This window comes from Scyliorhinus torazame, chromosome 22, assembly GCF_047496885.1.
Source record: "Scyliorhinus torazame isolate Kashiwa2021f chromosome 22, sScyTor2.1, whole genome shotgun sequence".
NCBI classification, from domain to species: domain Eukaryota; kingdom Metazoa; phylum Chordata; class Chondrichthyes; order Carcharhiniformes; family Scyliorhinidae; genus Scyliorhinus; species Scyliorhinus torazame.
Window position 1 is genome coordinate 27488521 of NC_092728.1, and position 15428 is coordinate 27503948.

The following is a 15428-nucleotide window of genomic DNA, read 5'->3' on the forward strand; positions in this document are numbered from 1 at the left end:
GAGAGTGAGTACGGAGAATGGAGCGGGCGGAGAGTGAGTACGGGGAATGGAGCGGGGGGGCGAGTGTGAGTACGGGGAATGGAGCGGGAGGGGGAGAGTGAGTACGGGGAATGGAGCGGGAAGGGGAGATTGAGGACGGGGAATGGAGCGAGGGGAGAGTGAGTACGGGGAATGGAGCGAGGCGAGAGTGAGTACGGGGAATGGAGCGGGGTGAACGTGAGTACGGGGAATGGAGCGAGGGGGAGAGTGAGTACGGGGAATGGAGCGTGGGGAGAGTGAGTACGGGGAATGGAGCGGGGGGAGAGTAAGTACAGGGAATGGAGCGGGGGGGGGGAGAGTGAGTACGGGGAATGGAGTGGAGGAGAGTGAGTACGGGGAATGGAGCAAGGGGAGAGTGAGAAAGGGGAATGCAGCGGGAGGGGGAGTGAGTACGGGGAATGGAGTGGGGGAGAGTGAGTACGGGGAATGGAGCGAGGGGAGAGTGAGTACGGGGAATGGAGCGAGGGGAGAGTGAGTACGGGGAATGGAGCGGGGGGATAGTGAGTACGTGGAATGGAGCGAGGGGAGAGTGAGTACGGGGCATGGAGCGGGGCGGGAGTGAGTACGGGGAATGGAGTGGGGGGGGGAGAGTGAGTACGGGGAATGGAGTGGGGGAGAGTGAGTACGGGGAATGGAGCGAGGGGAGAGTGAGTACGGGGAATGGAGCGGGAGGGGGAGAGTACGGGGAATGGAGTGGGGGAGAGTGAGTACGGGGAATGGAGCGAGGGGAGAGTGAGTACGGGGAATGGAGCGAGGGGAGTGTGAGTACGGGGAATGGAGCGGGGGGGGAGTGAGTACGGGGAATGGAGCGGGGGGAGAGTGAGTACGGGGAATGGAGTGGGGGGGGAGAGTGAGTACGAGGAATGGAGCGAGGGGAGAGTGAGTACGGGGAATGGAGCCGGGGGGGGGGGGGGAGGAGGAGAGTGATTACGGGGAATGGAGCGAGGGGAGAGTGAGTACGGGGCATGGAGCGGGGGGAGAGTGAGTACGGGGAATGGAGCGGGGGTAGCGTGAGTGCGGGGAATGGAGCGAGGGGAGAGTGAGTACGGGGAATGGAGCGGGGGGGGAGTGAGTACGGGGAATGGAGAGGGGGGGGAGTGAGTACGGGGAATGGAGAGGGGGGAGAGTGAGTACGGGGAATGGAGCGAGGGGAGAGTGAGTACGGGGAATGGAGCGAGGGGAGAGTGAGTACGGGGAATGGAGCGGGTGGGAGAGTGAGTACGGGGAATGGAGCGGGAGGGGGGAAGTGAGTACGGGGAATGAAGCGGGGGTAGAGTGAATACCGGGAATGGAGCGGGGGAAGAGAGAGTACCGGGAATGGAGCGGGGGGAGAGTGAGTACGGGGAATGGAGCGGGGGGAGAGTGAGTACGGGGAATGGAGCGGGGGGAGAGTGAGTACGGGGAATGGAGCGGGGGGAGAGTGAGTACGGGGAATGGAGCGGGGGGAGAGTGAGTACGGGGAATGGAGCGGGAGGAGAGTGAGTACGGGGAAGAGCGGGGGGAGAGTGAGTACGGGGAATGGAGCGGGGAGAGAGTGAGTACGGGGAATGGAGCGAGGGGAGAGTGAGTACGGGGAATGGAGCGGGGGGAGAGTGAGTACGGGGAATGGAGCGGGAGGAGAGTGAGTACGGGGAAGAGTGGGGGGAGAGTGAGTATGGGGAATGGAGCGGGGGAGAGTGAGTACGGGGAATGGAGCGAGGGGAGAGTGAGTACGGAGAATGGAGCGGGCGGAGAGTGAGTACGGGGAATGGAGCGGGGGGGCGAGTGTGAGTACGGGGAATGGAGCGGGAGGGGGAGAGTGAGTACGGGGAATGGAGCGGGAAGGGGAGATTGAGGACGGGGAATGGAGCGAGGGGAGAGTGAGTACGGGGAATGGAGCGAGGCGAGAGTGAGTACGGGGAATGGAGCGGGGTGAATGTGAGTACGGGGAATGGAGCGAAGGGAGAGTGAGTACGGGGAATGGAGCGTGGGGAGAGTGAGTACGGGGAATGGAGCGGGGGGAGAGTGAGTACAGGGAATGGAGCGGGGGGGGGAGAGTGAGTACGGGGAATGGAGTGGAGGAGAGTGAGTACGGGGAATGGAGCAAGGGGAGAGTGAGAAAGGGGAATGCAGCGGGAGGGGGAGTGAGTACGGGGAATGGAGTGGGGGAGAGTGAGTACGGGGAATGGAGCGAGGGGAGAGTGAGTACGGGGAATGGAGCGAGGGGAGAGTGAGTACGGGGAATGGAGCGGGGGGATAGTGAGTACGTGGAATGGAGCGAGGGGAGAGTGAGTACGGGGCATGGAGCGGGGCGGGAGTGAGTACGGGGAATGGAGTGGGGGGGGGGGAGAGTGAGTACGAGGAATGGAGTGGGGGGAGTGTGAGTACGGGGAATGGAGCGGGGGGAGAGTGAGTACGGGGAATGGAGCGGGAGGGGGAGAGTGAGTACGGGGAATGGAGTGGGGGAGAGTGAGTACGGGGAATGGAGCGAGGGGAGAGTGAGTACGGGGAATGGAGCGGGAGGGGGAGAGTACGGGGAATGGAGTGGGGGAGAGTGAGTACGGGGAATGGAGCGAGGGGAGAGTGAGTACGGGGAATGGAGCGAGGGGAGTGTGAGTACGGGGAATGGAGCGGGGGGGGAGTGAGTACGGGGAATGGAGCGGGGGGAGAGTGAGTACGGGGAATGGAGTGGGGGGGGAGAGTGAGTACGAGGAATGGAGCGAGGGGAGAGTGAGTACGGGGAATGGAGCCGGGGGGGGGGGGAGGAGGAGAGTGATTACGGGGAATGGAGCGAGGGGAGAGTGAGTACGGGGCATGGAGCGGGGGGAGAGTGAGTACGGGGAATGGAGCGGGAGGGGGAGAGTGAGTACGGGGAATGGAGTGGGGGAGAGTGAGTATGGGGAATGGAGCGAGGGGAGAGTGAGTATGGGGAATGGAGCGGGAGGGGGAGAGTACGGGGAATGGAGTGGGGGAGAGTGAGTACGGGGAATGGAGCGAGGGGAGAGTGAGTACGGGGAATGGAGCGAGGGGAGAGTGAATACCGGGGAATGGAGCGGGGAGGGGAGAGTGAGTACAGGGAATGGAGTGAGGGGAGAGTGAGTACGGGGAATTGAGCGGGGGGAGAGTGAGTACGGGGAATGGAGCGGGGGGAGAGTGAGTACGGGGAATGGAGCGAGGGGAGAGTGAGTACGGGGCATGGAGCGGGGAGAGAGTGAGTACGGGGAATGGAGCGGGGCGAGAGTGAGAACGGGGAATGGAGCGGGGGGAGAGTGAGTACGGGGAATGGAGCGGGGAGGGGAGAGTGAGTACGGGGAATGGAGCGGGGGGAGTGTGAGTACGAGGAATGGAGCGAGGGGAGTGTGAGTATGGGGAATGGAGCGAGGGGAGAGTGAGTACGGGGAATGGAGCGAGGGGAGAGTGAGTACGGGGAATGGAGCGGGGGGAGAGTGAGTACGGGGAATGGAGCGGGGGGAGAGTGAGTACGGGGAATGGAGCAGGGGGAGAGTGCATACGGGGAATGGAGCGGGGGGAGAGTGAGTACGGGGAATGGAGCGGGGAGGGGAGAGTGAGTACGGGGAATGGAGCGGGGAGGGGAGAGTGAGTACGGGGAATGGAGCGGGGGGAGAGTGAGTACGGGGAATGGAGCGGGGCGAGAGTGAGAACGGGGAATGGAGCGGGGGGAGAGTGAGTACGGGGAATGGAGCGGGGAGGGGAGAGTGAGTACGGGGAATGGAGCGGGGGGAGTGAGTACGAGGAATGGAGCGAGGGGAGTGTGAGTATGGGGAATGGAGCGAGGGGAGAGTGAGTACGGGGAATGGAGCGAGGGGAGAGTGAGTACGGGGAATGGAGCGGGGGGAGAGTGAGTACGGGGAATGGAGCGGGGGGAGAGTGAGTACGGGGAATGGAGCAGGGGGAGAGTGCATACGGGGAATGGAGCGGGGGGAGAGTGAGTACGGGGAATGGAGCGGGGAGGGGAGAGTGAGTACGGGGAATGGAGCGGGGGGAGAGTGAGTACGGGGAATGGAGCGGGGGGAGAGTGAGTACGGGGAATGGAGCGGGGGGAGTGTGTGTACGGGGAATGGAGCGAGGGGAGAGTGAGTACGGGGACTGGAGCGGGGGGGGAGAGTGAGTACGGGTAATGGAGCGGGGGGAGTGTGAGTACGGGGAATGGAGCGGACGGAGAGTGAGTACGGGGACTGGACCGGGGGGGGGAGAGTGAGTACGGGTAATGGAGCGGGGGAGAGTAAGTACGGGGAATGGAGTGGGGGAGAGTGAGTACGGGGAATGGAGCGAGGGGAGAGTGAGTGTGGGGAATGGAGTGGGGGTGTGTGAGGACAGGAATTGGAGCGGGGGAGTGTGAGAACGAGGAGGGGAGTGAGTGAGCCAGTGGGAGAAAGAGTGGAGGCGGGAGTGAGTGACCCAGTGAGAGAGTGGGAACTGGGACAGGGGAGTGAGTGACAGAGGCAGAGCGGGGGGAGACGGGAGTGATACAGGAAGAAGGAACTCACATGACGGAGGGGAGTGAGTGACACAGGGAGAGAGTGTGGGGAGGGGAGTGAGCAGGGCGTGAGAAGAGCGAGCAACAGAGGGAGAGAGTCCAGGGAGCGGGAGTCAGCAGGGGGGAGATGGGATTGAGCTGGGGGCGAGAAGAGCGAGTAACACCGGGAGAGAGTGTGGGGAGAGAGGAGTGATACAGCGAGAGAGTCCGGGGAGAGACCAGTGACACAGAGAGAGACTGCGGGGAGAGGGGAATGACACAGGGAGAGCGCAGGGGGGGAGATGGGAGTGAGCAGGGGGCGAGAAGAGTGAGTGCGCAGGGAGAGAGTGCGGGGAGAGGGGAGTGATATAGGGAGAGAGTGCGGGGAGAGGGGAATGACACCGGGAGAGCGCAGGGGGGGAGATCGCTGTGAGCAGTGGGTGAGAAGAGTGCACAGGGAAAGACGTGGGGTAACGTGAACCAGGGGGAGAGTGCCTGGACAGTGCATACACCGGGGGAAGAGGGGAATGAGTGACCCAGGGAGAGAACAAGGGGGGAGAGAGTTCCAGGGAGAGAGTGGGTGAGGGGAGTAGTGAGTGACCCGGGGCAGAGAGGGAACACAGGGAGGGAGCAGTGAGGTTGGGAGATGGGAGTGAGTGACACGGAGAGAGAGGGGGCACAGTGGAGTGAGTGTACAGGATGGGAGTCGAGGAAGTGAGCACAAGTTGGGCAAGTTGTGCCCAGGGTGAGCAGGGAAGGTTAGTTTGAATTTGTGGGTAATCGTGAAAGCTGAGTTACAGTCTCTTTGTCACTTGTGTTGTCTGTTCTCTCTCTTCGCAGTCCAACCTCTCCCGACGTCTACTATGATGCCTCTATGTCGCCGATGCCCGCGTCCCTGACTGACCAACTGCTGACCCCTCAGTCACCCGGAAGGTGAGACCGTGTAGCTTGCTGCTTTAGCGTCGTTGGACTCTCCGCCCCAAGACAGACCTCTTTGGCTCTGCAGTTCTGCGTAATATCTGCTAAAATGGAGCCTGGGTTGGGTTTCTCACCTCATTGGGGGTGCACGGCGGTGGGGAGCTGCTTTCGACAGTTCTCCAATCCATTTGCATCCCCAATCCGGCTCTGTCCTTGAAAATGTGGAGTTAGATCCTCAGTCTTCGTTCCACCCTGACAAAAAGGATCAGTGCCTTCCTCCTGTTGCAGCCACTGTCCTCTCTCTGTGCTCCATCTTTACCATTGGTTCCACAAAGCGTTGAGGGGATCTACACGTGTACGGCATCTGCTCGCGTGCCATGATCCAGGCACAACACTCGGCCAGTGCCAACGCTGCAGTTCGCCGCATGTTCGGATGTGCTGACCCCTGGTTCACCGTCATGTTATTTTCTGAGGGAGACGTGCTGTCGTAGTGTGATTGTTATGGGGAGACGGCCTGTGCACGAGAAGCTCCCACGAACAGCATTCTAAAATACAGGTCCACGAAGTGGGGGTGGGTTTCCTCTGACACACCACTCTTCATGCTTGCTCCAGAGCACTGACCTGTGACAGGTTTTTCTTCGTTTTGCAGGCTGGCACCGCCCGCGTTCACGTTCCCATGCCCCCGCACCCCTGCTGAAGGGCAGCTGCAGAGACTACGGTCAACCTCCACCCCCAACGTTCACATCTACAGCACCATAGCACCGGTTAACATGAGCGACATAGAGGTGAGGAATTCACATCTTAAGTAGAGTCTCACAAAACCATGCCAAATATATTAGCGGGGTTCGGTACAGTGAGATTGCGTGTTACTGGGTATTTGTGTTCCGGGGTAGTGAGATCCGTATGACTGAATATTGGGATTCAGGGGTAGTGAGATCCCGTGTTACTGAGTACTCTGTTTCAGGGGCAGTGAGATGCTGTGTTATTGGGTATTGGGGTTCAGGGTCAGTGAGATCCCGCATTACAGAGTATTGAGGATCAGGGGCAGTGTGATCCTGTGTTAGTGAGTATTGGGGTTCAGGGGCAGAATCCCGTGTTAATGAGTATTGGGATTCAGGTATAGTAACATCCCGTTGACTGAGTATTGGAGTTCAGGGTGCAGTAAGATCCTACGTTACTGAGTATTGAGGTTCAGGGGCAGTGAGATGCCGTGTTACTGAGTTTTCGGGTTCAGGGTACAGTGAGATCCCGTGTTACTGAGTATTGGGATTCAGGGGCAGAATCCCGCATTACTGAGTATTGGGGTTCAGAGTCAGTGAGATCCTGTGTTGCTGAGTATTGGAGTTCAGAGTCAGTGAGATCCTGTGTTGCTGAGTATTGGAGTTCAGAGTCAATGAGATCCTGTGTTGCTGAGTATTGGGATTCGGGCAGAATCCTGCGTTACTGAGCATTGGGATTCTGAGTCAGTGAGATCCTGTGTTGCTGAGTATTCGGGTTCAGGGGCAGAATCCCGCGTTACTGAGTATTGGGGTTCAGGGTCAGTGAGATCCCGTGTCACTGAGTATTGGGATTCAGGGGCAGTGAGATCCCGTGTTACTGAGTATTGGGATTCAGGGGCAGAATCCCGCGTTACTGAGTATTGGGGTTCAGAGTCAGTGAGATCCTGTGTTGCTGAGTATTGGGGTTCAGATTCAGTGAGATCCCGTGTTACTGAATGTTGGAATTCAGCGTCAGTGAGATGCCGTGTTACTGAGTATTGGAATTTAGGGACATTATGATCCCGTGTGTTGCTAACTTTCTGGTTCGTTCAATTGCTCTGTTTTATTACCTTTGCTCTCGAGTCGCCAGGTATCTTTATGATACCGCCACGAGGTTCAAGTCCGAGTAATGATCAATAACTCAATACACCGATTAGTAAGATTCAAATCAAAGCACATTTATTATACACAGTAATCGCTACTCGTGCACAAATTCTACATCTAAGCTACTTCTATAACTAATTGGCCTATACTTAACTTCGGACTGGTAGCTAGGAGCGCCTATCTCGTAGCGAGCGTTGAATTACGACTTACTTCTGTTTGTGGTCACTGCACCGGTCACGGTCAATGTTGGTTCGTGTTGCTGGCTGACCCGGTCAGGATGAAGAGAGTGCTGAAGAGAGACCGATTTGAACTTGGGGCTTAACTCTTATAGTCCCCAGGCGCTTCCCGCCTTTCGGGGCGGACCCTGTACCTGGTCCCAAGTGATTGGACTTTGTCCCAATCGCTTGGTTCGATTTCTCCAATACTGGAGCGGTTCCCTGATCGATGGGCGGTTTTGAGGTGCTCGTTCACCTCCTTTGTGATGGCTCCTGCTGGCGCCGGGGAGTCTGGCTTTGCTTTGTGTGTCCAAAATGTTACTTATTGTTCCCGGGGATTGCTCATCAGTATGTAGATGGCTGCGACATTGTTATGCTGATGGTCGCTGGTATCGATGTTGTCTGGCCTTTTGCAGAGTTAAATACACAGCAAACCTGCACCTGCTGGTTTCTGTCTATGTTGGCTGACTTTCCCATCAGCCTTTGCCGTCCGCCATTTTAAATCGGGAGTTGGCCAATTTAGGTGGCTACACGTGTTTGAGTATTGGGATTCAGGTTCAGTGTGATCCCGTGTTACTGGATATTCGGGTTCAGGGTGAGTGAGATCCCATTTTAGTGAGTATTGGGGCTCAGAGTCAGTGAGATCCCGTGTTGCTGAGTATTGGGGTTCAGAGTCAGTGAGATCCCGTGTTACTGAGTTTTGGGTTTCACAGTACAGTGAGATCCTATCTTACTGAGTACTGGGGTTCAGGGCAATGAGATCTCATGTTACTGTGACAAATGTTGAATTCTTTCCCGTCAGTCTGGCCTCAATAAAACTCAAGATGGATTTGTAGGCATAGTATTATTTATTTTTAATCAACTTGCAAGTCTGACTCGCTTCACAAAAACCCAGAACAAAAGCTGCCTCCAGGGTCTTCCGAATCAAGTGCTATTAGAGACAAAGGAATCTCTACAAATACATTCAAATGACATCAAGTTTCACATACACGATTCCCATAGGTCATCCTATACCCCTCCTGACCTGGCCATACATCCTAATTGGCTCACTTCTCATTCCTTAACCCTGGCCTCTTGTTACCTCGCATCCTTTTCTCCTCCTCTACCAGACACCCCTCCCCCTTCCTTGCCATGCTTTCTGAAACCCTTTGTCTGTGAACTCACTAGAATTAGACCGGCCTACATCTACATTACTGTAACTAATATATTTAAACTAACTATTTTATATCACATTCGTCATTCCCCCTTTTTATCATTTCATGATAACCTATCTATTCAATCCGTAGCTACAGCCCCTCATCTAGAAAGATTTGTCGCTGCATTTCCAATTCCTGTTGTAGCCCCCCTTCATCCACTGCACCCTCGTGGATCCTAACAGCCAAGATTCTAGGGGCATCTATCTGTTCCAGTGCACCCCGCATTCTACCCATCACGCATTTAAGGATGGCCAGGCCCACAAAGATGCAGCCGAGTGCCACTGCTAAATACATGGCCATATTTATCAACCACTCCTTCCAACCTCCAAATCCCCAGTTACCCCAAGAGCCAGGGTCCTGCATTCCGTCCAGGTGATCCCGTATGCGATCCATAAATTTAGTGATGTTAACGGTTAGGTCTTGAACTCCCATGATACAATTGCCCCGCACTATGGCGCATACCCCACCCTCACGGGCCAGAAGATAGTCAAGAGCATACCGGTTCTGCATTGCAAACAACCGCAGCTGAGACAATTCCTTGATTATTGCCCCGAGGGCTCCCAAGGTTTCGTTTCCCAGGATGGTAAGGCCACAAATAAAATAATTCCTATCGCTGACTGCCAAGGAACCCCCACACCTCCCATTGTCAAGACGTTCAGAATTCCCCACCCGGCTGAGTGGCCCCGGTTGGGTGCGAGAACCTGAGGTTTTTTCCAGTTCTCGCAGAATTCAGCTGAGACTGCCCGGCGTGCTGACTGATTATGCAGCTTCCATGCCAAGGGGCAGGGGACTGTGGTAGGGACTAGAGTCCCGATAGCAATTTGGTGGGGAAATGGGGGTGACAAAACATTGGTCGCTGTGCATTAAGAGTTATATTCGTTTCCACCTCTACCAGCAAACAGCCGTACCCGTCACTGCCGAAACAATTCTCGTACGACCAGGAGTCCCGATTGGGAGTGAAGTGGCTAGGTATTTACGCCCTCCACCGTTGCAGCCTATCATACTGTGAGTGGGAATTATCCCGAGGCAGGGGAAGGCAAATAGCCGGTGGTGCTGAACCCGGATCATAAGGAAGAGTGACTTGCTCGGGCGGTGGCTCGGAACGCTGACAATGAACCACTGTTTGGGGAGTGCCCCAAAGCGGTGAAACAGAAAATAACCCAGACATCGCTGCGGGGTTCGGGTATCTGACAACCCGTCCCTGGCCATACAAGCGGTGGTAAATCTGGTAGAAGAGATTCATACTACCCGGGTTTTCCTCAATCTGGGCCCTAAACGAATTGTGTATCTCCTGATAACCTACGTTCTAGTTGTACTCCCCTCCTTACACGCCCTGTCCTCTCTCTAGTCCTCCTCTCTCTCTCTCTCTCACAACCTCTTCCTACCCTCTCCTGACGGTCTGATTTCACCTTTATGGCACCAATCTTAACACATCCGAAATCAAATTTAAATGTACTCCAAAAACAAGGCAATGTCCATGTAAAGCTCCCTTCCCATCGCCGGGACCGGTGCAATTGCTTCATGAGTCCTTCATTGTCCATTAACCTGATGACCTTCCATGAGTCGATACCATGTTCTCGTATATGGGGGCAGCGAAGAACATCACCTCTGCATAAACAAAATGTCCTTGTAGTTTGGTTGGGGTTACAGATGTAGATGATATTTCCCTTTTCCATGTCCGTCGCCGATGTCACTCCAAGCGAGGCGAGGCCGAAGATTACACAGGCGGTGCGCAGCCACCCCATCATACTTCACACCTGTAAAATAGCGCTGGGGAAGGGAGGCAGGTTAGTAACCGACCTTTTTACAGTGGTGGAGGTGGACCCAAGCACTCCGCCCCTCCACTTTAATTGCAGTGGGGGTGGTAAGGAGAACTTGGAAGGGCCCCGCCCATCGCGGCTCCGACCCTTTCCGAGTCCAATTTGTTGACCATGACGTAACTACCGGGCTGCACTGAAAGTGAGCGAGGTAATGGAGCGGTGGCGGGTGAGCCGCGCGGACCTGGCCATGGAGCTCCTTGAGGACCTTAGTGAGGGCTAGAACATAGGTGGTAATTTCTTCAGTCATATGGTGAAACTGAACCAGTCTGGGAACATGCAGGCTCCAGGAAGTTCTAAGGGGCCTGCCATAAAGGATCTCTGCAGGAGAGAGCCGGGCCGGTCCCGCATGTGTAACCCGCAGCTGGAAGAGGGCAACGGGGAGCAACTTAAGCCATGTCAGTCCCGTGTCTGCTCTTAATTCAGCCAATTTAGTTTTGAGGGTCTGATTGTGTCTCTCAACCAACCCGGCCGCCTGCGGTCTATAAGCACAGTGTAACTGCTGGCGTATGCCCAACTGGGAGCAGAACTCCTTGTTAATCTGTCCAATAAAATGAGGCCCGTTTTCAGAACTTAACTGAGCTGGTATCCCAGTAGCAGCTTTATTGTCGGTAGTCGGATACACCTCGGCCCATCTGCTGAACACATCCACAATGACCAAAACATATTTATAACATTGACAACAGTGACATCTTTCCAACTCAATGTAATCCATTTGGAGCGTCTCAAAGGGACCATTGGGCAACGGGGTTTGTCTCATACCACAAGGGATACCTTTGCCGGTGTTATTTTGCTGACAAATCAAACACCGATTACTGATACTCTGGGCCAACCCCTGCATTTTAGGGTGCCACCAAGTGTCCAGCAACAAATCACTAGTGCCCCGAGCCCCACAATGAGTTGCAAAGTGTACACATTCGATGACCCATAAAGCCAGTACATCAGACATACAAGTCTGATGTGCTGGTGTGGTCCATAAAGAGGAAACAGAATCATATGTACAACCTAACCGTTTCCACATTTGTTTATCACTCTCAGGAGCATCCTCCTGTAACCTTATGACGTCTTGGATGGTTGGCATTGACTTGTCAGAAGCAGACCTATTTATAGTAGATCGTTTAGTCTGACTTAACATTTTTGGCACCATCACTTGCTGAATTTTCGCGGCTGTCCGCGTTGCACAATCTTCTTGTTCATTACCAACGTCAACTGGGGTCTTACCGTTTGTATGGGCAGCGCATTTAATGACGGAAATCTGCGCGGCATAAGTAGGGCCTGCAGTAGGTCATTAACTAAACCCCGGTGGGATATTTCCGTGCCGGCCGAGGTAAGGAATCCCCTATTCTTCCAGAGCTGTCTGAAGTCATGAACTACCCCGAAGGTGTATCGGGAGTCAGTGTAAATATTTACCCGACGATCTACCCCAAGTATACATGCACGGGTAAGGGCAAAAAGTTTGGCTTGTTGGGCTGAATAAGGGGTCTGAAAAGCGGCCGCTTCTAGGATCAGACCATCCTGATCTACAATTGCGTAACCCGACAGTCTCCGGCCAGTGGGGCTTATTAATGCACTGCCATCAACATACATAATCATGTCAGGTTGTTCTAACGGAATATCACTCAGATCGTCCCATATTGTGGTAGTTTCCTGAATCAAGGCTAAACAGTCGTGGCCAGATGTGTCTTCATGGACGGGGGACCGCTAAGAAAACAGGCTGGATTGATAGTGGTGCAGTATTTAAATGTCAGACGTGGATTGTTCAAAAGGTATATTTCATACCTATTCTGACGAGCTGCGGTAAGATGCTGTGTCTGCAGCTGCCCCAGTAGTGCGATGACCGAGTGGGAGCTATACACCGTAATAATCTGTTGGAGTTATATTGGCAGCAGCCTGCAAACTATTGTATATCGCTGCCAAGATCTGGGTGCAAACAGGTTGGCCCAATGCCACTGGATCAAGTTTGGAAGAGTAATATGCTATGGGCCGGTGCTTGTCCCCATGTTGCTGGGTGAGTACCGCTGTTGAACATCCTTCCAGAACAGTACAGTATATCTGGAACGGTCGGTTGTACAAGGGCCTACCGAGGGCCGGTGCTTGTAACAAGGTCTGCTTCAGGCAACGTAAGGCTTCGAGTGCCTCGGTGGTGAGAGTAAAATTCCCCCCTTCACTAGTGTAAGGCGTCAGCAGCTTTGTATAGACCGCGATGTTTGGTATCCACTGCCTACCCTTTCCATAGGCCCCAGCTCCTTGGCATGGTACTGGTCGTGGACCTGACGTTAAATATGAGGGCCTACAGAAGCTGACTGTGACCATAAATGTGATGGTATTGTAACAAAATCGGCTGTACCTTATTTTCCCGTGACTGTGGCTGTAACCTTGACTGGCCATTCGGTCCCAATTAATGGCCAGTATTTGTCCTGCCAACTCCCTGTTTTGTCCGGTTCTGTCATAGGCCAGGGTAACGTGATGCAGTGAATGTTCAATGTCTAACGTCCACCACTGGGGAGTGATAGAAATATAGTACTGTTGTCTCATCCTCCATGATTGAACCATTACCCCTTCGTCTCCGCACTCCAGCTGTAGCTGGAAGATACACAGTAAATCTCGGGCCAACAAGTTACAGTCCAATCCAGTAGTCACCACAAACTGATGATCCGCAGACTTATTCTCGTAAGTGACTGTCACAGATTCAGAAATAGGATACTCACACCTGTCCTTGGAACCCCGACAAAGGCTGGGTGTGGTCGGATAGTGGTAGTCGGAAGTTCTGATTGCACCGAAGACATGGCTGCTCCAGTGTCGATTACAAATGGGCAGTGTTGATCTCCTATCTGCAGAGAAATAATAGGTTCCCTGTCCGATTGGAGAGTCCTTTTGACTAAATTAGCGAGTCAACCCTGTGTTGGGAAAGGGTTTGCCCTGGGAGAAGTCAGTGTATCTCGTCTGTCCTCCCCTTGGTGGGTACCCCCTCCTTTGGGTCGGGTTGTCTCCTTCTGCTGCCCGTCTTTTAAAGGGGCATTCCTGTTGCTAGTGATCTGCACGGCTGCAATTAAAACATGCATTGTTCCCTCTATATCTGCCCCGTCCTCTCTTCCCAGTAGACCAATGGCCCCTCAGAGGGGGCGGCAGTTGTGAAGCTGTTGGTGCATACGGTGGGCCATAAAGAGGAGTTGAGGGTCCATTTGGGTGGGTTTGATATCCTACCCCATGTTGATCCACCCACCCAAGGTCACAATATTGGGGTTCCAGCTGGTAAGCCACCGTTTTCTGCCGCTTGTTGGGGTCTCAGATCATCCTTTTTCATTACATACTCAGTCTTAATCTTTGTAACTGAGCCTCCTTCCTGGCCTACACCCTCCTTCCAATAAAATCTGACTGCCCTGGCCATCTGAGAAGGGTCGTTCTCTGTCCAATTCATGTTATTACATTTCACGGCAGTAGCCACGGAAGGTGGTAGGCAATATATTAACGTAGCACAATATTGAGGGGAATTCTGACCATTTTGGTATGACAAGTCGCCTGACTGCCCACGGTAGATTTCATTAACACGTTCCAGAAATTCCTCTGGCTCTTCAGTCTTTTTAGGTTTGAGGTCTAAGATAGCAGAAATGTTTCTGGGCTTTTGAAATGTGACATTCAACGCATTCAGAATTTGTGCCCGTCTATCGTCGTCCAAAGCATGGGTTTGCTGAAGTGCGGCGTGGCTAGCATAATTCAAGTGATTAAGATGATTGCGGTACTCTGCTGGGGTTAAAACCTGCTGGACTAGGGCCCAGAGGTCCCTAGAATCAGCCTGATAAACTGAGATGGTAGTTCTCAGATAATCCACGAAAGCAGCAGGAGATTTCTTCCTGTCTGGGATTGCAGCCAGAATAACCATCATCTCTCTGGGTCTCCATGGGAAATAAACGTCTATCGTGGGCTAGGCTGCCGTCGTTACAGCGTCAGGTTTTGGTATTTTCCTAATCGGCAACTGTCTGAGAGTCTCACTAGGGGGCTCTAGCGGATTCCTCTTTCTCTTCAAAGCCTTCAACGTCCTTCCCTGCCACTTGGGGGAGCTCCAGCTCCTCAGAACCATTCCCATCCTCTTTCTTTGTTCTCATACTTTTCTGTTCTGCCATATCGGTCTGAAGGGATCCAGGTGGTATGCGTGATTGTTTCTGGATAGGATCAGGCCCCTCTCTTACTGTCCGAGATCGGGTCCTAGAGCTAACTGGGCTTGTTGAACAGAGCTCCCCTTCTCTAACAGACAGTGAAGATGCTGAAATCGGACCCAAGCTATCAACCGAAGGGGCTGGAGAGGCTGGCATGATTTGAATCTGGGGAGCAGTGACTGGATATAAATTATGATACCCTGGTGGTTCCGGAATTAGTGCAGACAATGCTACTGGTGCAGTCGGGACTCTAGTCCAATTTTCGAAGTCCTCATCTGCTTCTGTCAATGCAAGGCCAGCCATTGAACTAGGGTAGCCCATTTTTCTTTTTTCTTACTCCAGTCCACCCTCTCTTTACTTGCGTGTTTTTTTTTGAATGCACACTCCTTTTTCAAGATCTCCAGGGTTTTCTGGTTCCCCCTTTCACTAATTGGAATCCCCATTTTAAGGGCATTTTCTTGCCTTCTTAATAACATGATCTTATCCCTCTCATGTTGACAATATTGTCTCCATAATCTAATTAACTCTTTAGCTTCCATACTTTGGCTCTCTTTTTATTTGCCTATTTATAACCAATGGCAATTTTTGCTACTTGGCAAAATTATTGAATAGGTTTTAACAGTGTTCTTTTAAAACTTAAAATGTTTGAAAATTCAAATTGAATAACTGCAACCTGCAAGCTTAGCTCTGATCTCAACTCAGAACTGAATTTACAATTTGCTTGACACAAACTTGCATAACTTTTACAACTTAATTACAAATGTTGACAAA

The 15428-nt window shown here is 53.5% G+C and overlaps 1 protein-coding gene across 4 annotated transcripts in view; it reads left to right on the forward strand.

Annotated features, from left to right (window-relative positions):
- LOC140398979 (serine/threonine-protein kinase A-Raf-like) overlaps positions 1 to 15428 on the forward strand; it is a 222328-nt gene that overhangs the window by 122093 nt on the left and 84807 nt on the right. For all 4 annotated transcript variants that reach the window (XM_072488001.1, XM_072488002.1, XM_072488004.1 and 1 more), the window contains 2 exons: positions 5336 to 5428; positions 6063 to 6198. In XM_072488001.1, the coding sequence (XP_072344102.1) occupies positions 5336 to 5428; positions 6063 to 6198 (229 nt within the window). The remainder of the gene's footprint in view (positions 1 to 5335; positions 5429 to 6062; positions 6199 to 15428) is intronic.